This window comes from Colletotrichum paranaense (assembly GCF_030867605.1).
Source record: "Colletotrichum paranaense strain IMI 384185 chromosome Unknown Scaffold_1.1, whole genome shotgun sequence".
In the NCBI taxonomy this organism is placed as follows: domain Eukaryota; kingdom Fungi; phylum Ascomycota; class Sordariomycetes; order Glomerellales; family Glomerellaceae; genus Colletotrichum; species Colletotrichum paranaense.
Genome location: NW_026848959.1, coordinates 4,012,280 through 4,033,304, shown reverse-complemented (window position 1 = coordinate 4,033,304; position 21,025 = coordinate 4,012,280). Strand labels below are relative to the sequence as shown.

At 52.8% G+C, this 21,025-nt stretch overlaps 6 protein-coding genes across 6 annotated transcripts; 2 read left to right on the top strand and 4 right to left on the bottom strand.

Moving 5' to 3' along the window:
- Positions 1-2,722: 2,722 nt before the first annotated feature.
- On the bottom strand, positions 2,723-6,544 carry CPAR01_01397 (DNA excision repair protein; the record flags this gene model as incomplete). The annotated part of the gene is made up of 1 exon (XM_060485686.1): positions 2,723-6,544. The coding sequence occupies one exon, from the start codon at positions 6,542-6,544 to the stop codon at positions 2,723-2,725; it is 3,822 nt and encodes a 1,273-aa protein (XP_060356543.1).
- Positions 6,545-7,020: 476 nt separating this feature from the next.
- Positions 7,021-7,456, top strand: CPAR01_01396 (LSM domain-containing protein; the record flags this gene model as incomplete). Its single annotated transcript, XM_060485685.1, has 2 exons — positions 7,021-7,131; positions 7,226-7,456. The coding sequence occupies 2 exons, from the start codon at positions 7,021-7,023 to the stop codon at positions 7,454-7,456; spliced, it is 342 nt and encodes a 113-aa protein (XP_060356542.1).
- A 388-nt stretch (positions 7,457-7,844) lies between these two features.
- On the bottom strand, positions 7,845-9,185 carry CPAR01_01395 (sphingolipid long chain base-responsive protein LSP1; the record flags this gene model as incomplete). The annotated part of the gene is made up of 5 exons (XM_060485684.1): positions 7,845-8,479; positions 8,540-8,723; positions 8,781-8,914; positions 9,011-9,068; positions 9,129-9,185. 5 exons carry the CDS (start codon positions 9,183-9,185, stop codon positions 7,845-7,847), a joined length of 1,068 nt encoding a protein of 355 aa, XP_060356541.1.
- Positions 9,186-9,707: 522 nt separating this feature from the next.
- CPAR01_01394 (uncharacterized protein) lies at positions 9,708-9,803 on the bottom strand (the record flags this gene model as incomplete). The annotated part of the gene is made up of 1 exon (XM_060485683.1): positions 9,708-9,803. The coding sequence occupies one exon, from the start codon at positions 9,801-9,803 to the stop codon at positions 9,708-9,710; it is 96 nt and encodes a 31-aa protein (XP_060356540.1).
- Positions 9,804-12,556: 2,753 nt separating this feature from the next.
- On the top strand, positions 12,557-16,556 carry CPAR01_01393 (SET domain-containing protein; the record flags this gene model as incomplete). The annotated part of the gene is made up of 2 exons (XM_060485682.1): positions 12,557-13,345; positions 13,425-16,556. 2 exons carry the CDS (start codon positions 12,557-12,559, stop codon positions 16,554-16,556), a joined length of 3,921 nt encoding a protein of 1,306 aa, XP_060356539.1.
- Positions 16,557-18,537: 1,981 nt separating this feature from the next.
- CPAR01_01392 (NCS1 nucleoside transporter) lies at positions 18,538-20,208 on the bottom strand (the record flags this gene model as incomplete). Its single annotated transcript, XM_060485681.1, has 3 exons — positions 18,538-19,634; positions 19,686-19,902; positions 19,963-20,208. The coding sequence occupies 3 exons, from the start codon at positions 20,206-20,208 to the stop codon at positions 18,538-18,540; spliced, it is 1,560 nt and encodes a 519-aa protein (XP_060356538.1).
- Between the last annotated feature and the right edge of the window lie 817 nt (positions 20,209-21,025).

Sequence of the window (21,025 nt, the reverse complement as noted above, 5' to 3'; positions counted from 1 at the left end):
ATGCAACATTCGAGGACAACAATGCCGCCAGCTTGTGCCCGACAGGGCAACGAGACGGACGATATCAAACCAGCAAGTAATAGGGCTAGACCGGTCGCGATAGATCAGCAGAGCAATACGAAGAATACTTCATGCCCCCGGGTTTGCCACGCCTCGAGAACACTTGGATCAGGTGACGGCCTCGGCATTGCTGCTCGAGGCTGGGGGATCATTTCGGCTCCCCAGAAACCCGCCGTGCCCGCTCTGCCGTTCTTCAGAAGTTCAGGTCCGCACAAAGACGATGTTTTGAACATCTGCAGCTGCTATTCACAAACAAGGAGCCTACGGAGTACTTCAGGCTTGTTACTGAGCACTACCCTCGCTGGTCAGCAATTGCAACACACCAGAAGAAGCGCTTCAAAGATAGCCTGAGAGGTGCCATTGTAGCGCTGTCGAGCCCGCCTCAATTTGACTTCAGTCAGTTAATCATCAGGGGTTGTCGCCCCCGCCAAATTTCGGGGCATTTGGGGGTGGCAGTGACAGCGCCGGCGTTGCTGCGTCTGTGTGTGCTGACCTTGACAAGGTGACAAGCAAGATCAAGCGCGATTCAAGCTTACCGTGGTGTGGGCCCGGTGTCCTCCAAGGTGTGTCCCCATCTCAAGTCCGACGGGGACCCCTCGCTCGACATGGGTTCATCCCAACGGCAGTGACATCTGGAATCCTCATATCGCCCCAATCAACACGCCCGTCCGATATCACTCAATCCACAGAGCGGTCCATCTCATCCGATGTTTAATCGCGCAGACAACTCTCAACAACAGGCACCATCCCGACACCACCGTGCCGTCCAACCCATGCCGCGACACCGCGGAAGGACGGGTTGGGCCTCGCCTCCGGTGGTTCTTAGTCTTACTTTGCGCTTCAACCCGTTCCAACCTTTGGCACCACGAGGATGAAGGCGACGATCCCTCTGCTCCTTCTCATTAAGACTGAGTGCTACCTGGCTTTGTTGATCCATTCTAGATCCGCTCTGTGACGGATGGCCTTGCTTGCTCGAGTTGTCTGACACCCTGAGTCGCAACCCTAGTCGCGATGGCCGTCCAGAAAAGCAAAAATCCTTGGACAAAACATACCGCGGGACGAAAGGAAAATTTCCGAGGCAACAAAAACAAAAAAGCCTAAACCTGGGAAAACCGCTCATTTGCCTACTCCACCGACCGTCCCTTGCGACCCGTCGTGCCACATGGCGGTCTCGCGGCATTGGTTCTTTCCATCACCACGTTGACGTCGTTGATCCGCAGGTCCAGCCGTGGGACTCGGTGCAATCTGCTGTGACAAGGCAAAAAGAGGGACAGCCTGACCAGGCCCCTTGTGTCGGTGACGATGCGAGCGAGCTTATCAGAGGAAGAATATTGATGGCCAGGCAAATTGGCAGTAAACAATAAAGCAATCCGAAGCGAAGGCGTCTTTCATAAGCCGGAAGCCGTTGATGACTGAAAGTCAAAATCATCGCCAACCGTCCACGACTTTGGCGTTCGCTGTTCCTGCATTAGCGGAAACGCCTACCCGAACCGTTTCCATTGGCTGCCCTGGACTTTTCATCTGCATTTGCGCACTCTATTTTCGCCGTGACGAATGCTTATTCGACGACAGCGTTTCGTAGTCACTATTGCTGACCATCCTCTGCGCTGCTGTGCAGTCCAGGCGGCAGGCCGGGTCAGGGCGCACCACGTTGAGTATGCCGGCACATCACCAAGGTTCTATCGCTCTTCGGACGTCAACGAGTAAATTTCTTCGGACCTACAGCAGAAGCCAGAGCTCTCATCTTGCATGCGTCCACGTCTCACGAGGTTCCTGACTGGCGCCAAAGTTTGAGCCTTTGCAGTGGACCACCGGGTTCTCGAGTAGGTAGTATCCGGACCATCGCCCAGCTCCACGCACACGGCATTTCTGCGGTGTATCCGTACACCCAACCAGCACGTGAGAAACAGCAAAGTTCGTCGTCTCGAGAGATCTTCGCCTCCCGAACGTCTCGCCCGTGCCTCGCCACGTGGAAACGCAAAAAAGATTCTGCCTATCCCCTCCGTTCGATTGGCATTCGGTGAACTAGTTCTTCCCACTTTTAACTCATGATATTCCACCCCAGATCTGGTCTCGGCACGTGCGTAAGAGCGAGGTAAACTACTACATCGTACCTGAAAATCACTTCTCGAAAAGCGGATTCGGGAATGGAATCCCATTCAGCCTTAAGGGAAGGTTTGGCGCTTACTCAGTAGACCCTCCTAATACACACCCGCAGAGACGTGGGAGAAGAGGATTCAAATCCAATAGTAGACTTTATCATCTTGAGCCTCATTGGACCAAGTCGCCAACGGGTCTTTTCTTCCTTCGGGCAAATGCCGTTTGCTACTTGTGACTCACATATCCGATGCAGGTCTGTAAATTCTACCACTTGTGTCCGAAGCTGAGATTTTGTGCTTTACTGCGCGATTTCAATCACCGGCCTATCGCCACAGCGGAGTTGTGACAGCGAGAGGAGGGGTGGATTTCGAGAGCCAAGGCATACCTTTTTTTTTTTTTTTTTTGGCTCAAAGACTTTTTTTCGTCAAGAACCCTGGTGATACAACGTCTCGTTCTCTCTACTTACGGGCCATCGCCTTGGTGCCTCGTTCCGTAATACTACAAGCAAGTGACGCAAAAAACGGACGGAAGTCAAGTTTGTGGTTTCTATCAACCCGAATGACTATGCAGATGCCTTGGCCTTCTTTCCGCGTCGGGCTCTACCGCTTCGACCATCCTGCCCATTCTCCTCCTCATCATCGACAAACTCATCCTCATCCTCAGCAGCCGCCGTCCTAGCCCTAGCTTTTCTCTTCCCCGTAGTTCTAGTCGGCGCCGCCGTGTCAGCAGCAGCAGAAGCTCCGCCTTCCTGCTCCACATCTCCCGGTTGCTCGCCATTGGCATTAGCCCTTAACCGACTCACGGCGTTAGCCATCCTCTTGCTCGTCGTGCCCTTCTGCCTCGGCGCAAACGCATCCCTCGCGCCCACGCCGACAGCACCCTCAAAGTACCTCGTGATGTTCGTCTGCGTGCCCTCAATGTCGCGCTTATTCATGTCCCGAATCACAGGCACCAGCACCTCGTCGGTGCGCTCCTTGCTCCACCCAATCGTCGCCATCAAGAACTGCCGCAGACCCTCGAGGTCTGGAACGCCCCACTGGAAGTGCTCCGGGCTGTCGTCGACCTCTGGCCGGATGTAGGCGTCCGTTACGGCCGGGTTGGGGAACCCCGCTGGCAGGAAAAGCTTGGTGCCCTGGGACTTGCGGAACTTGCGACGGAAAGGCGACGCCGCGTCGGCCTCCTTGGGCCGGTTGTTCAGCTGCACGTCCGCCCACCACTCCTTGAACTGGGCGAGACCGTTCTTGCCGGGGAACTCGGAGAGGATCTCCACGGCCGTGACGGGACCGACGCCAGGTAAGCCCTCAGTGTAATCGGAGCCCAAAAGCTGAGCAATGGCGATGAGCTGGTCGCGTGAGAGCGAAAGCTCCTTTTCGAGATCCGAGCCGAGGTAGCACTCAACAAACTTGTTGCTGTTGAACATGTTCTTGTAGATACGCGTGCCGCCAAAGAGGAAGCAATCCGAGTCGTCGGTGACAATGCCATCCACCAGGCCCAGACGCACCAGCTCCGCACACTGCGCTTCCGCCTCCATAGGAGCGGTGATGTAGGGGATACCAAAGAGGCGAAGGAGTGCCTGACACTCGGTGACCATGACCTGCGTGACCTCGTCGGCGTCGCGGCGGTCCTTCTTCTGCTGCGTGCGCAGCGCCTTGAGTTCCTTCTCGTATGCCTCTTTGTTCTCTTGCTCCGACTTGTTGTTCAGCTCGCTGGCAAAGCGGGCATGCTCTTCGGCTTCCTGCGCCAGGTTGGCAAAGAGCTCCTCGTCTTCCGGGTCACTGAACTCGTCGTCGCTTTCGGCAAAGACGGCTGCTTCGGCGTCTTGCACTGGATCGCCAGCGGTGTTTGGATCATCAAGCGTGGGCCCGTCCATGAGTTCTTCAAACGTAAGCTCGTGCTCTTCTTCTTCGACGGGCTTCGGCTCTTCTGCGGTGATGGTGACATCTTCCATGATTGGGTCTGGAGGGGAGTCGGGACCCTGTGGCTCGGTGACATCTTCCATCTCTGGCTCGGGGGAGTCAGGGACTGCTGTAATAGTGACCTCCATGTCGTCGTCGACTTCTTCAGGCTGAATGTCTTCAAATTCGACTTCGGGAGACTGAGATGATTCGCGTAACACATCTGCCTTTTCTGACAATGCAGCCGTCTCGTCTTCTCCCTTCTCGGGCTCGACCTCTGCGTTTGTGGCATCGTCGGCGGCATTGGTTTCGTCTAGGAAAGTAATATCTTCCTGGGAAGCAGCATGCTTCGGAGGTGGAGGCGCGTCAAGAATCTCAACGTCGTCTTCGTCATCAGAGGACTGAATCTCGATGAGCTGGTTTTGTCGTTGACGCTCAAACCTCCGCTCCTCTTCCTGCGCAGCCTCTCTATCTTCCGTGTTGATTTCACTCTCCACTTGCCGCTGTTGTTTAATCGACTCTCGGATATCTGTATTGTCCACCATCCAGGGAGGTAGAGGCTTGGGACGGTCTTCTTCTGGCCCTCGTTCAAAGCCGCCTTCGTCGTCTTCGTCGCCAGCAGGCTGCTCTTCAGCGCCATCAGCCAAGAAACCACCACCAAATTCGTCATGACCATCTTTGCGCGCCGGTTCTTGCAAACTTTGCGCCGGCTTCTTTGGGGCTGCCACTTCAGGCTTCTTTGACTGAGCCTTCATGGAGAAAAGAGAAGGGCCCCATGCGAGTTTGGGGAACGGCAGTGGTCCATCGAAAGGGTTCTTGACGTTGGGCACTGCAGGCTTGGGCAATACTCGTTTCTTCTGTCGAGAGGCTTTCAGAGCCGCCTGCAGGTCCATCTCTCCGTCGCTACTGCTGGCACTATTCGCGCGTTTCTTTGGCACTGCGGCATTAGACCTGTTGTTTACGATGTGAGCAACCATGCGACCGCTCCTCGCGGCGATCGGCTTGGGTGCCTCCACAGCCTTCTGCTTCCATTCAGGTGCCTCCAACTCCACGTCTTCAAACTGCTCATCCTCCTCAGATTTTTGAGCAGCTTCTCCGTGCTGGTTTTGCAGTGACATGGCAATGGCCCGGTTGATGTCATCTTCTTCTTCTGAGTGCATTGGCTCATCGCCTCGTTGCCTAGCAACATTTCGGACATGGGCTTCCGGCAAATCACCATCGACAAAAAGGCTTTCCTCCTCCTCTTCGAACAAGTCGTTCACTTCGCTGCTTCCCCGGTTTCCATAAAATTGTTGCCTCTGGATAGCTGCTTGCCGGGATGCTTGTGCGGCTGCGCTAGAAGATATCTTGGGCAGCCGGTTCAGACCCTCGACCGGAACATCTTCAAAGTCGTCTTCCTCTTCAGATGCCTCAGCCTTTTCTTTGGGCTGGAACTGAAAGTCCAATGCATCGACATCAATGGGCTTGTGGGCTTCGCCAAGGTCTTTCTCCTTGCTCACGACTCCCAGGGCCCAACCACCTTCTGCGCCATCGTTCTTGACCAGGATGTACTCTCTGTCCTTTTCACCGGCGATTCTGCCGCCACCGTTCAGAGTGAGATCGAGACCAGTCATGCCGGCTTCCTTCATGAGGCGCTGTGTCAAGTTGTTTCTTTCGCGGACTCTTTCAATCTGAAATCTTGAAAAATCCATGCGATTCGGGAACATCTCGTCAAGCTGCTCCTTGCTCAAGCCCATCCTCAAACGACTACGCAGTCTTGCCGCATTCAGAATGTTGTATCTATCAGCTGCTGGTAAGCTTCGAAAGAACTCGCCATCAAAGTCGATCTTGCTGAAGTCGTAGAGATTGATGTCTTCGCCGTTATGGAACTGTCGGGCATATTCCTCCAATTCTTCAATGCTCATAATTCTAGGATCATCCGCCTTGGCCATGGATGCAATATCGCCATCCATCTCGGGCAAGTGATATGCATCCTGCTTGAAAAACTTTCTCGTCTTTTGACGCTCTTGCTGCGACATGCCGACCTCGTCAACGTAAACAATCTGTTCCATATCAGGTATAGCCTCCTGAGGTTCCTCTCGCTCTCGCTGGATGCCTCGGTCCGCATCGCGCTTCCTCTTGTCCTCCTCCTCCTCGGCAATCCGCTGCATCTGCACAGCCAGCAGCTTCCCAGCCGTGCGGACGGCATCCTCCCTCCGACCCTCACGCCGCTGCTTACGACCCTGGATTGTCTGGCGCTTGAGCACGGGAGCCCCGCCATCAAAGACGAAGACGGGCTTGATGCCGAACCACAGCAGCTTGCAGATGCGGCGGAAGAAGCCGACGACGTGCGAATTGCGCAGGGCATTGCCCTCCTTGTCTCGCACCGCCTTGAGGAATTGGTATATCCAGATGGAAGCATCAACTGCGAGGCGCTTTCGATTGAGAGTCGCGAGGTTCGTCGGGCGCGCGCAGGGCTGCACGACGGTCCAAAGGCCGTTCACACCCATGGCGTCGGCGGGAGGGCAGAGCCGACACCTTTGATTCGGAGTTCACGGAGGGGTCGGCTTCGGAGGGTGTCTGATGCTGCGAGAAGCGCTCTCCTCATCTACCGAGTGTATATAGCATTGTAGAAGGTGGGCGCTAGGTCCTGATACAGTCAAAGTAGCACAGATGTTAGTGTGGCGGCTGTGAAAAGTGAATGAGACTACGAGTTCGTGAAGAATGAACACGCCCGCAGCTGCCTGTAAGCCATTTGACATGGGAGCTCGAGGTCATGACGCGCTTGCCTCCACTAGGGGCGTCTTTATCTGTGCTTATCGATTGGGTGCAGATGTAAGCGGCGGGGCAGAAACCTCATCCGCTTGCAATCACCGCCAAGGGGAACTGTTCGCAACTGCGCCGTCTATGCGCCATTCCATCCTTGACCTTCACTCTCCTCGACGCCTGGAAAAGCAATGTCCAACATTGCCGTCAACCAGTCGCCATGGACCAACAGGAGGCAAGAGATTTCCTGACTTCGCTTCTCAACAAGAACCTACGCGTCCTGGCTACTGATGGCCGTATGTTCCTTGGCCAATTCAAGTGCACCGATCCGGTAAATTACTACCCCTCCAATCCTAACCTCCTCCCCTTATGGGTTCCCTTCGTCAAGATCGTTTCGCTAATCAATGCCAACCTCAAATCTATAGGATCGCAATGTAGTACTAGCTCATACCTACGAATATCGACAGCCATCAGCGCAGCAGCGGGCTGAAGCCGCAAAGAAGGCTACAGAAGGAATCACCTCGGTCACGATGGACATGACATCCCGGTACCTGGGCTTGGTCGTGGTGCCTGGGCAGTACATTGTGAAGATTGAAGTAGAAGAATTCACGAGTCAGATCGGGAGCCGGAATCCATACGCCGACGTTGTCGTATAGGTCTCGAAGGTGATTGATCATTTGCGCGACTGTACACCGGATGGAACAAATTGTGAAGCGCTCAAGATTACTGGCGCGGAAGCATCTGAACTCCATGAAGCATTACGCGGCATAAATGGATGCAGTGTATCGTTTGGATATGGAATACTGGGGATTAAGAGCTGAAAAAAGGCACTATTTTAAACCATAAAATTCCATCCTGTTTCACCGTAGCAAGTCGACCTCGACTAGATTACCGAGGCACCGATTCCCAAACACCTGCACCAAACGCTTTCCTTGGCTTTTGCCAAAACCCGAATATTACTGCCATTACGAGCTATGTGCTCAATGCCGTCCGTTGTCAACAGCAGGATAGGTTGACTCAGGTCAGAGACATGCGGTCGTTGTCTTATGCGACGACGCTCTCGTGCTGACGGCCTCTCGTCTCGCCGCTCAGACCATCGTCGGTACCAACGGCAGAGTGGTGGATGTCATCCTCCTCCTCGTCCTCGTCGCTGTACTCAGTCTCCTTGTTGTGAGCCCGCGTCCACGACGAGTCGTCGTTCAACGGAACATCTTGCCCCGAAAGGTCGTGACCTCCCTCGGCACGTGCTCTAATGTTATTTCTGCGGCGCGTTGACAAGGTGCGTGCACGAGTTGACAGCTTGGAAGACACAGCAGCTTGGGATGTGACCCAGTTGGTCAAGGCATCCTCGCAATCCTGGATGATGGCCTTGCTAGCCTCATATCCGTCATAAGCTGCACGAGTCTCTCCGGGAGTGACAGGGGTGTCGTCAATCAACTCGAGCAGGTGCTTTCCGTAACCGGCGACAATGGCAACCTTCTCGCAGTGCTCTCTCAGGGCATCAAATTGGTAGGTGTAGGCAGCCTTGATCTTCTCGCGCGTAATGTTGGACAACTGAGCCTCTGCGACCAAAGATTCAGCCTCAGCACGCACCAGCTCCTGCTCAAGAACGACAATCTTGGGGGAGTTGGGCTCCTTGTACTTGAGCTGAGCGATCTGGTCGGTGATCTTTTGCTTGCCTAAAGTTCATGTTAGTTAGGCAACGATACCGCATGTGTCGAGCATAGGGTAGAGCTCACGGTCTCGGCTGGGTTGGACAGAGGCTTCAATGTTACGAATGCTCTTGATCGTAACACGGTATTGGTCATAACGGTCGACGTATTGGTCCTCGAGTTCGCCGATTTCGTAGAGTAAAACTCCGAGCTTGTCGGTTACATCAGATACATCCTCGTCGCAAGCCTCGCCCCAAATGGAAAGTTGTTGCTAGGGGATCAAGTCAGCAGATGTATGACGGGACGACGGTATCTTCAGACGACCTACAGCAACCTCCATACGCTCTCTCGCTACCTGCTCGAGACTGCGCATGACATTCTTCTCCATCTTTACCAGCTGAGACAGCTTCTTTGCGAGGTCTGGGCCGAAGGCACCGGCTGACTTGTGGCGGAGAGCATGGCCTGGATTGACTTGTTAGCCCATCGTGCTTCCCAAGCTCATAAAATGGGAAACGGCACGGCGCAAAGGTGGCAATCGATGGAGAAAAGACTACTTACCAAATCCTCCCTTGAACAAGCGACCAGACTTGGTGGAAGAAGGCGGCGGAGGCGGGTTCTACGAACATGGTAAGTATCGTACCATACATTGAAGATTGTCATGAAGTTAGGCGCATACCTGGATCTGCGAGGCGGTGGGCGCCCTCGACTGGCGCATGGAGTATGTGCGATGCATGATGTTGGAAGTGACGTTGACTGACTGTAGTGGCGAGAGTGGGACGGCGTCGGCGGTATGAAGTCGTTGTAGACAATGGATCTATGTATCTAGGAAAATGAAGCTTCAATGCAGTGATGCGCTGGGAAGCAGGGTATCGCGGGGTGTGACAAGGGGTATGAGTGGGAAGAGATCAAATGGAGGTCGGGTCAAAAGGCCCCTGAGGATGAAGCGAGGCCGGCTGTTTATATGTAGGCGCCGGAAAGGGCCCAGTGGTGTGGTCTACTGCGTAAGGCAAGGGGAGGTTAGGTAGTTGCGGAGGTGACGGGACTTTGAGGTGACGGGACGGACAACACAAGGTGCGCGTACTTCGTACCTACACAGTAAAAGGTAGGTCCCCAGTGGGAGAGGTGACGGTCTGGTGGGGAGAGTGTGTGTGCCGTCCCCCCTTGAATGCTCCTCCCCCTCGGTGCCTCTTTCGCGCTGACGACGTCATCTGTGTCTTTAGCTCGACTTTTTGGCGTTGTTCGCAGCGTCACCCAGCTAACCTCGTGCCTGCAGGCCTACACGGGTACAAGACAAGTGCCCCACACCAAAGGTATTGACGGGGTGCTTTTCCAGCTGCAATCGGCTTGTCATCGTCGTCAAAGGCTACAATCTCCAAAGCTCTGTTCAAAGTCACTCCCCTTTGCGGTCTAGCCCGGCCTACGTTAGCTGAAAAGTGCAGACGAAGACCTGCTAAGTGATCTGACACCGAGCAATCCATGCGTGCGGCCTGCCGTGGTTGGGAGAAAGAAGGACAGGCAGGGCCAAACATATTCCCCATTCAAATTACAAAAAACACAGCCATGATGATCGCCCTCCGGGATGGCGCCGTCTCTATGAACCCTTCGCCCAATGTGGGTTCATGAAACGGACGGCCGGGCTCTAGGGGACCGACTTGGGAAGTTGGGATGAGGAAGACAGCAAGCTTTCGACGCAAGCTGCAAGAGAGGACCCGTCAACCCATGCCTATCTGTTCCCATTACCAGGCCATCTGCAGGTCCCGACGGGGGTTGAACTATTGAACTGAGCAGCACGCAGGTGGGCTGGGATGGATTATGGGTTGGTCCGTCTTAGCTCTTTAACCTTTTGACTGCCATCTGGGCATTCGTGCGGTTCAGGTATGAGGGACCACCAACTCTCAATTCCCATCACTGCCCAAAGTCTTGCTCCAATGCCCAAGTAAGTACGCAAGTTCGCATTTGCCCACCCTCAAGGCCGTCGAAAACTGCCTTACATCATAAGCAAAGACATTCCTCAAGATAGGACCAAGTCGCCCTCAAAACTCTCCATCTTGCCAGTGGACACATCAAATCAAATTATCGTCCAAGGTTTATGATGCTAGCGCCGCATGCCGTCCGCTTCGGCACGGCCTGCTCCAGGTATTTGGAGGCTAGGCCGACTGTGCTTGACCGTGTAATGTGCGATGATTTCATCGATTCCTCTTTGACTGCGCGAACCATTCCTTAGCGCCGCCCTCTCCCGTTGGTCCGTTCTTTCAATCTCCAAACACACCTAATCTGCTTTAGCAGCATCATGGCCGGATTAATCCTATCCGGTTGCCAGGGGTTTTTACACTACGATACCTCCATTAGGTATGGATAAGGCACTTCAGTTTTGTCCATGATTGCTGGTAGCATGACTCAGCATCAGTTGTCTCCCGTACCTTCCATCCATTGCTAAATACTATCTTATCTAAAGTGGCAAGCACGAGATCGCAATTCACTACCGACGAGATATCGACATTGCACTTACCAAAAAAAATCAAAGGCTGCGTTCTTGCGTCGTCATGAAAGTAACAACCTCATTGGGTTCAGTCATGGAGCAAAAATCCCGTACCTGATCCAATAACAGCATACCATGATGTGATTAACTTATCACAATCAGCCGTCGTGAGCTTCAACAACGGAGAGTTGCCCAATGGTACGCATAAAAAAAGAAACAGATCCATCAATTGGCGATTTCTTCGTCTAAGGTTCTCATTGATTTCGCTCTTCGAATGTCAAGTTCTCCTATTTTCTTATGAGGAAGTCGAGACGACTTGGAATATTATTATTCGAACTGTACAGTGTACTTAACCATAGATATGAATGAAGAGTTGCGTGAAGAGAAGATATCAAATTTGTCTGTCAATCGCGTGCTTGCCAGGGTTGACGTCTTTGAGTGTTGAACTCCGCAATGCAAGTCCGGGCTACTTACCCTATCAAGGTCTCAACCATGCAACTTGCACTCTCGCAATGTTTGCACTAGTTGTCTTGAATTGATTGAGTCGACCTGCGACAATTACAGGTATTAGTCTTTGTGTGCTTACTTATGTGTGAAATAAGCTGGTCAAGTGCATTGCCTTCGGTACCTCGTAGAGACATGGCTGTTGTAGAAGTGTACTTATTATCTGCGCGGTAATAACGTTTTGCCTCTCTCTACAAGACAAGGCGGAAACTGACACGCAGACGTTAGAGTCCTATGCACGGCTCCCCTCTGTGTTGAACCCGAAACTCAACAAGTTGGCTCAAGGAGTAAAGATATAACAGTTGGAACAGGTAACTGACGTACCCGATTAGTATCGAGGTAGGTAGTGTGATTAAGCAAGTTGCCGAGGTACTCAAGTATCTTTGACGGTTGAAGACTATAGTCCCTTAGTTATCCAGCTTGGTAAGTACCTGCCTGAGACGTGGTAACAAACATAGCATGTTCTACCGCAACACATCAAATAGGAACTGAAACTTAGTGAGTCTCTTAGAAAAAGATTGGGGGAAAAGACAATCTCCATTGGCATCTCTTACTCGACAGTCAAAGTCTTTAGAGATTGTTGCGACAGGTCGCAACGCACGGAAAAAGAAGGAGCCAGACAATATCTGAGCCGGGATTGCGAACAGCTCGAGGCGCAATCCCTGCTCCCCGCCCCAGTTTCGGCCTAGTGCCTTGCAATCTCTCCCTCCAACTCTTTCCTTTCATGAACGCGCTTAGCCTCGCAGTTCACCAACGCGTCTCACAATATCTCATCTTCTCTCATCATCAACCTCATCTCACAAAGTCCACTTTCGTGATCTTCGTGGACCGCCACTCCCTTTTTTCATCGCCACCAACCCTCAACTTTTTTAATTTGACTTAACTTCACCAGCGGCTCACTATTGTGGCGGCCTAGCATGGTATTTCCATAGTCAATGTTTACAGGCTTTGCTTACGCTGACAACCGGGAAAGAGGGCATGGTGAGCGACCGTGTCTTTGTCTGTGTTCGCGCACGCAAGTGAGGAGGACGTAGCAGAGGCCATCAGAGACGGGGAAAGAAGGCGCCACCACCGTCGCTTTCTTTGCGCCCCTGCCTTACTCACTTGAAGTGTCCTTCGACATGTCCCCCTTCCGCGCTGGGTCCGACCGGGACCATCCTTCGCGAAAAGGTCCCTACATCGACTACGCCAGATTTCTCCCACTCAACACCGATCCCGCCTCCACCCACTACATGAACCGCGCTCAGGCTGAGCCACCGTTTCGCGATCAAGAAGAATCCATGAAAAAGATCGATATCATCGATCTAACCCTCAACTCAAGTCCCGTATCACGATCCTCCATTCATCACCAATTGGATGCCGATCGTGCGCCACCCCTCAGAACCAAGGTTGAGAGTCAAGGCCCTCCGGGTTTTCCTCTGGGCCTTGCGCATAGCCTTTCGGACCCGAGCGGCGGCTCAACCGCCGCTTCCAGCAATGCCGCCTCAGTTCTGGATCCTTCGCCACCGCCAGTATCCGTTCAACCTTCGGTCTCATCAATCGACCTGGAGGACGGCCTAAACGGCGAGATGTCTCGACCGCCGCGACTTGAGGCGTCGTTGAAAACGCCTCAACAGGTGACGCCGCCGTCATCTACGCGACCCTCAAGCCATCAGTCTCCCAAGCAAGCCGCCATCTCCAAGAAGCAGACCCCGAAAAAGGACATTTTTGATGTCCGGCAAATCATTACCTCGCTGCGGGGTTACTCAGCCGATATCAGCAATGTACATTCGCAACTGTGCCTCTACGCTCTCAGGTCTACCAAACCTGTCGAAACGCGCGTCAAGACCGGCATAGATTACTTTGCTGATGTCAAACTGGCCCCGGCTGATGCTGAGAAAACGGGCACCACCATGACAATCCGGGCCAAAGTGAGTCAAAATCGTTGTTTTTGGGCATCCTGAAGACTTCACTGCTTTCAAAACATGCACGTGACTAACCTCTCTAAAGCAACATTTCCGTGGGAGAAAGGTGGACACTCTCAGAGCTACGCACTACCTCCCAGTGTGCGTCAAGTCCGACAAGCCTGCCGTGCCCAGGTATCGTTTCCATCATACGGAAATCATCAAGAATGTTTTGTCCCCCAATTCGATGCTAAAGTTCGTGCCCGTCATTCGAGACCTCGACCCTGACGAGGAGCGAGATTACAATCTCTGGCTTGGTGAGCTGGAGAGAATGGACAAAAGCTGTGGATTCGAGACTCTCGGCAGCCGTGACCAGCGGGTCGCCCGGACGATCAAAAAGGAAAGGACTGCGACGCTATCACTATTCTTGGACTCCTGGCTCAGAAAGATCGCTATCGACAACTGTAATCGAACTACCCTGATTCGCCACATGGCAAGTTCAAATTCCGATGATGCAATCACGCCACAGCAAAAGACGAGTCTGGTCAACCTGCACAGCGACGACAATATGGCCGCAACTACGCCAAGGGCTTTGAAAGCTGCGAGGGTGTTCACGGAGGCATTTGATCAAGTCTTTTACCATGACGCTCCTAAAGGAAAGGAAATCCTCCTTCGCGACGTTCTGAAGCTTGACAAGTCCGTCGATGAGATTGTCGAATCGAAGAAGACAGCAAAGGGTGGGCAAGATGACAGCGAAAAGGTGGACTCTTTGGAGCAATGGATCGAAACCCACACGGTTATGGGCTGTCTCATATGCTACAGCAATTCATGCGAGCATGGAGACTACAGCATTGAGAACCACAAGCGCAATTTTTCTATGGATTGCATCGGCATGTACGGGCGAATGTTCTCAGCAAATCGCACGGTATCCTCTAGTGATCCGGTAGAGCCGCTGGAGCCTCCCCCGCCGTGTGAAAGACAGTGCTTCCAGATCTATGGTACCGGCAGCGCTGAAGCGCAGGGGAAGCCATGGACCAAAGATGAGACTCTGTTACTACGCAGCTTGTTCACGATCTTGGATCATAGCAAGGTCCGAGTCAAGGCTCAATGCGCTACTGCTGAGATTCTCAATAGAGATTGCCGGGACGTACATCGCCATCTGCAATCTCTGGACATCAGGCTTCCGCCCATTGAAACGATTGATCAGCCGAGGGTCAAAAGTTTTCCTTGGTACGATCGCAAGAGAAAGATGCTCTTGGGCGACTGGCAGGCAGAGACCAACTCTCATGATACCAAGGTCCGGCCATCCAACGATCCATGCCATCACGAAGGCCCTTGCTCGAAAGAAAACGACTGCCCATGTGCGCTGAACGACATTTTGTGTGAGCGCTTTTGTCGTTGCACGGAGGAGTGTTGCGCTTGGAAATTTACAGGTTGCGGCTGCCATGGCAGCGGCAAAACGTGTTTGCAAAAACAGAAGGAGGGCCGTCCTTGTATTTGCGTACAGTTAAATCGCGAGTGTGATCCCGACCTTTGCGGAAGCTGCGGTGCTGTTGAGCGAGCCGATCCTGAAAACCGGCACGACGATGCGCTCTTCCAGACCGGTTGCCAGAATACCGCCATCCAACGAGGTGTCAGCAAAGCAGTCGTCCTTGGCAAGAGTCAGTTGGAAGGCTGTGGCTACGGTCTCTTCACTGCAGAAGACATCGCACAGGACGAATTCGTGATTGAGTACACGGGCGAGCTCATCGTGGCAGATGAAGGAGTCAGAAGAGAGGCACGCCGCGGCGAGGCTTTCTCTGTAGAGAAGAGCACATCATATGTGTTCAGTCTCTTAGATTACGAAGGCATCTGGGTTGACGCTGCTATCTACGGCAATCTCAGTCGCTACATCAACCATGCCGTAGAAAATGCTAACGTTCAGCCCGGCATTCTCTACGTGAATGGCGAATACCGTATCCGATTTTCGGCAACTCGCAATATCAAGGCTGGAGAGGAGCTTTTCTTCAACTACGGCGAAAACTTCCCTAATCTTACTAAGAAGATGATCAAGGAGAAGGCTGACATTGAAGGAGACGCAGAGTCTGGACCAGAAGAAGGAGTAATACCGGTCAAACGTGGTCGAGGCGGACGCCGAAAGACAGTCAATGGCACGCAGAAATCAGCTGCCCAGAAACTCGCCACGGCGAAAATCGCGAAGAGCGTTCGTACAGGAGCTCGGAAAGAGGCGCCACAGGTGACGATAGACGATTACGAAGCTTTAGCCGACGTTGACTCGGCACCGAGTGCAAGCCGGAAGCGCAAGCGCGTCGCGAAGAGCGATGATGAGGATGAGGACTTTCATCCGTCCCTAGAATCAGAAGAGAATGCTGAAGGGCGAGCCAAGGGGAAGCGGCCAGCCGTATCTCGTCGCCGAAGCGGAATACAACGCGTCAGATCAATGGGTTCTATCATACCCTCGGACTCGGAAGCAGATGGTTCCCAGCGAGCAACCCCTCGTAAGCGTGGACGGGCACGTCCCAATAGTTCTCACGGTGTTAGCAATTCTCAAACAACTGCAAAGACTTCGGCAAACCCCGAGAAATCAGCAGTTGATACGCCGCCTCCGAAAAAGAGGCGCGGACGCCCGCCGAAGAATCCTCGTCCGCCGAGCCCAGCCGTGGAAAAGCCACAAGAGGTGGAGCACGTTGAAAATGAGATTCGCGCCAGTCCACTTCTCACCCGGAACCCTGAGGCAGAGGGTGGCACGATCTCGGTTGACTTGAGCCAGCCTTCGAGGTCTGCACGGGGCCGCAAGTTTACAACGTCTGCTCTCAGTCAGTCTGTTGAGGATCCTATGGACGTGGACGAAGCTGAGGCAGAGATCGACGCGACTCCTTCGCGATCTAGAGGTCGAAGGAGGGCTGAGGGCAATTCGATCACAGCTCGTGGGGCATCTCGGGGTGGCCGCACATCTGTGTCAAGAGCGCGTCGCTTGCCTACCGAATCGGATGCTATCGTGGACTCGGATGAAGAACCCCTCACTCTCACTCCATCATCCCGGAGGAAGCGGATGCAAAAAAGGGTCTTTGGACCTTTGGAGGTGAATGACAGCGAGTCCAGCTTTAAGATGCCTGGCGTTGGTTCAGACTCCGATGATGATGACGACGACGACGATGACGACATTGTTGGTCTCAAACGCACTTCTAGGCAAAGGAAACTTCCAGCTCGATTCCGTTCATCCGACGAAGAGTCTTGACAATCAAAGGAAGCATGACCCATCGATTGGGGTGACTGCAGCGCGGACGAACATCAACTGAGCGCTACTCTGCGGTCACAAAGCATGCTATGATGGATGAGTTAGGATGGTGTGGAGGTAATTGAGGTCGCATTTTGCATTCAGAGAAAGCATGTAGTTGAAGGGCTCTTCAAGTCATATGGAGCTTGGTTTTGGGCGATGGCGGCATCTTCCCGGGTCTACATTTTTTTCAGGCGTATTCAGGAGTAAAAAGCATACATATCTCATGCCGCGGACGGGATACATAACAACGTCTTGCTAGGGCAGATGCATTATCCACCGAATATACGTACTTGCATAGATTATTGGTCTTCTAAAGTGCTGTGCTACAATGTGCCTGAACCACGAACACATGGCGTGGAGCCAGCTTGACCTGATATCTAAAGTACTTACTTATAGATCAGAGGCTCGCTTATCTAGAGTTCTTACTGTTCACCGCCTCGTGGCTGTTAGACTTGACGTTCGGTTCTAAATCCTTCGACCTATTGCTAAAACACCAGGAGCCATCAGAGGCTTGCCCAACGCTCCCAAATCGTCCCCTCTTCGGGCCAAGTGAGCATTGGATCCTACTGCCATCAATCAATGCCAATGACTTTGATTTCAACGATTTCTCAGCAAAAAGCATACAACCTTAACTTATTCTGAGCCAGCTGAGAGTATCCCAGGGACGGCTCGAACTGTGTTGATAGCTGGGCCGAAACGGATCTTGACTTTGACGCATGGTACTGGAGCTGAACGAACATTGTCAACCGGGCTGCGGCGACAAGAATATGTTCCCCTCTCCAATCTTCGTATAGAATAACGAGCGGAATGAGCCTCAAATCCAAATTCCATAGCACTATGCCGAAGAGACGGTGCCATGGTTACACGACTCCGTCCGGCTACATGGCAGATACTCAACCTTTCGTCCTTCAAGGGCTCAACACCATCAAGGTTCGTATCCAAAGCCAGTGCAATCCATGCTCAGGTCCCTACTCGGACCACACAACTCTCTGGTTCTCTTGAACTTGGGGGCCTTGTGTGCAACTACATCAGCTAATCTGTATCAGTACGGCTGGCTGACTGGTTGCGCGCGTAGCTTCCCCGGAGTCATCCGCGCGCCTGGTGTCTTGGTGAGGACGAAGGGGCGGATGATCTATTTTCTATCTTTTTCTTTCCGCTTTCTTATCTTAAGTATGTTGAAAAGATGGATAACTTGAGAAACTTTCACTCTTGCCTCTTACATATAGCAATCTGTCCGCTCTGCGCAAGGTAGGACGAGAAAGATAGATATTCGATAAATTACCACTATCTGATATCTTCTTGTCTCTTCTAGGCTGCGAAGAAGAAGTTCACCCAGCTGGGCTTCGGAGCCTAAAGTCTCACAACTCGGACTTCGAAGTGAGGGATTTAAACGAGCAAACCGGCCGACTGGCTTGAGAACCCATCCAGAAGAACACGGCATAGTAGCGGTACTGATGGCTATGACACGACCTGCATCCCCCTCACTCTAATTCGGTTAGTAGATACCATACTCGATTGCGCAGTGAGAAAAATCCGATTTCTGATCAATCCAACCAACACTAGTACATGCTCGTCCAAAGTTCGGTCTCGCGTGGGTTTGCAGATGAAGTTGATCCACAATTATGTAGCTAAACTTAGAGTTCCGGGAACTACATGAAGCAATTGCTTGGCATGCTATCCTCTTCAACGACACTTTTATTAACGTGTTTGTAGGTGAATTTATTCAAATTTGATAGAAGCTTTTTCACTTTCAAAGACCAACAATCAAGTTGCCCTTGCAACTCCCAGGTAAAATGGGGCTATTCTTCAAACAAAATCGCAACTCAAAGTCCTTCGGACGCCTCCCAACACCATATACGCCTACACTTCAGGTATATACAACCCACAGCTCGATATCATACACTCATTCACTCAGCCAGCTCGCTGTGCGCTCAGCTGACTATCTCTTGAAAAACTTCTTCTCGACTGTGCGCAGCACCATGTAGGAGACTGCTGCAAAAGAGAAGGCTAATTCAAAGCCAATATCACCGCCAAAGCTTCCGCCGGCAAGCTTGCCAATGGGACCGGTGAACCAGCTTTGTGACATGCCGAGCACGGCACCCATGACGCCCATCAAGAAAGCCACGATGGCGGCGAATCCAGGGGGTAGGCGCGAAGGCGTGTCCCAGTCGCTGATGTCGTATCCTCTGATGCCGCGACGGAAAACGACGTGATCAGTGAGACTGACGCCCTCGTAGATGGCGAGCCAGTAAGCGATGATGAGCATGAAGTTCTCGAGCCATGATTCGAAGTGATCGTAGCCCGGAATGCTGATGGCAATGTAAATGCCAGTGCCAACAAAGACCCAGATGAATCGGGGAATACGCTCGGTCTTTCTGGACAGGACCTGCAGAGAGAGCGAGACCGAGTAGATGTTGGGGCAGTTGTTGGCGATGATCGAAAGGGCGAGGATGACGAGGCAGAACTGGCCAAAGCCACCCAGCTTGGTGACCAGAACGGCTGCCAAAAGACCTCCGATTCCAGAGTTGGCGTAGGCGTCGGAAAACGTGGGGTCAGTAACGCTGGCAGTCATGACGGCGGCTCCCAGCAACTCGGTGAAGCACAGGGTGAAGAAGAGGCCGCAGAAGGTGACGAGGAAGACCTTCATTCTGGAGGTGGACGCCGGGTAGTAGCACGTGTAATCGGCCGCGTAGGATGTCCAGCCCGTCGCGAAGCCGTAAACGCTGGCAGAGAAGGAAAGGACAGAGCCCGCTTCTGACGGGCCGGTGCTCATGGGCAACATGCTGTTGAACTTGCCCGAGTGCGCAAAGACGCCGAGAACGATGAGGAAGATGATGGCGCAGGGGATCCAAGAGAATCGCTCGTAAGTGTGGACAATTCGGTAACCAAAGGTGCAAATCATCAGAGTCGAGATGGCAATAACGAGGATACCAGCCCACCCAGGCATGTTGTTGTTGACCGCATGGAAGAGTTGAGCACCGACGATGGTGTTCACTGCCGACCAACCTAGACAGGCAAGGATATTGAAGACCGCAACTAGTTCAACCAGTCAGTAAGGCCAAGGCGATTTGGCAGATAGTCACATACTCAGCTTGACAGCGTAGAAGCCAAACCAGTAACGGGACAAGACCATTTGTCGCAAACCGAATGTGGGGCCGAAAGTCGAGAAGAAGCAGACCGGTAAGACTCCCAGAAAGTTGATAAAGACGATGGTCAAAGCCGTATCAACAAATCCGAGACTGAAGACTGGAATAGCCAAAACACCAATGGCAAAGGATGAGACTACCATATTGGCAGAGCACCACTGTAGAAGGGTCAGGATGGTTTCCTGGCGGAATGAGCGCAGCCATCAAGCTTGACTTACCAACGTTCCGACGTTGGCGACGGCATCGTTGATTCGTTCGTCTTCGGGGACCCTCTCGATACCTCTCTGCTCGACACCAAGCTTGCCCGCCAGCCTTTGCAGTCTCGCGTATGTGCTGGTTCCGGTTGCGAAGTCAGCCTGGTGAACGGCATGATCATCCCCCAAGAAGCCTCGCTCGACATCGGTTGCCGACTTCTTTTCCCCGCCAGTCGACGAAATGTCGCTCTTGGTCTCGAATATAGCCATCTTTGAACTGTGGTGATTCCCGTGAGGTTGGTGATGATATTGGATCTAGTTCACCAACAGCTCATTGCTTTCCCCGAAGATGGACTGAGAATGGTGGACGGGGGAAAGGTTCGTGGGCGGGAAACCGGCAGAGACGAGCAGATGCTCAAAGCACTGGTGAATTATGAGGGGATGAGACTGAGAGATCCACGAAGCAGCCAGAACATGTAGTGGCGAGCCGAGTAGTAATATTCATTGCGGAAAGTGGAGGAACCCTTATCAGGGCGCGACAGACGGCGGACCGCGGAATACCCAGATTTCTGGAGTCTAGATACAGCCTCAGTCGTGGGCTTTTGCAGAGCACACACCAAGTCCTGACGCGAAACTGGTGTAGGTGGGGGACATGGAGCGATCAAGATAAGAACCGCGGCATTGAAGAGCCTTTGATGGCCCACCGACGCGTCCTTGATGGCGGGACTGGTGTGGTCCGGAAGTAGGCCGGCACTTGACAGCCGTTTGGGATAGGTTCGGCAAGGGGAACTGGAGCTTTCGAAGTAAGCTAGAAGAAGAACTGGGAGGCAAAGTTCGGGTGTTCCGGGCTGATCTGCCCAATGGCGAATTTCGAAGGGCAATGATTCTGGATACTTGTTGGTCACTATGGAGGCAGTCAGGCGATACTTGCGGAGGCCATAGCCCGTAGGTCAGGGCTTGACGTGCTTCTCCAAGACAACTCTGAATTTTTGTCTTTTTTTCCCTCTGATTCTTTGGCAGAGAGTATCACCCCACGATGCAAAAAAGGAGGCATACTTCTTTGAGTGGACGCATTGCAAAGTACCAT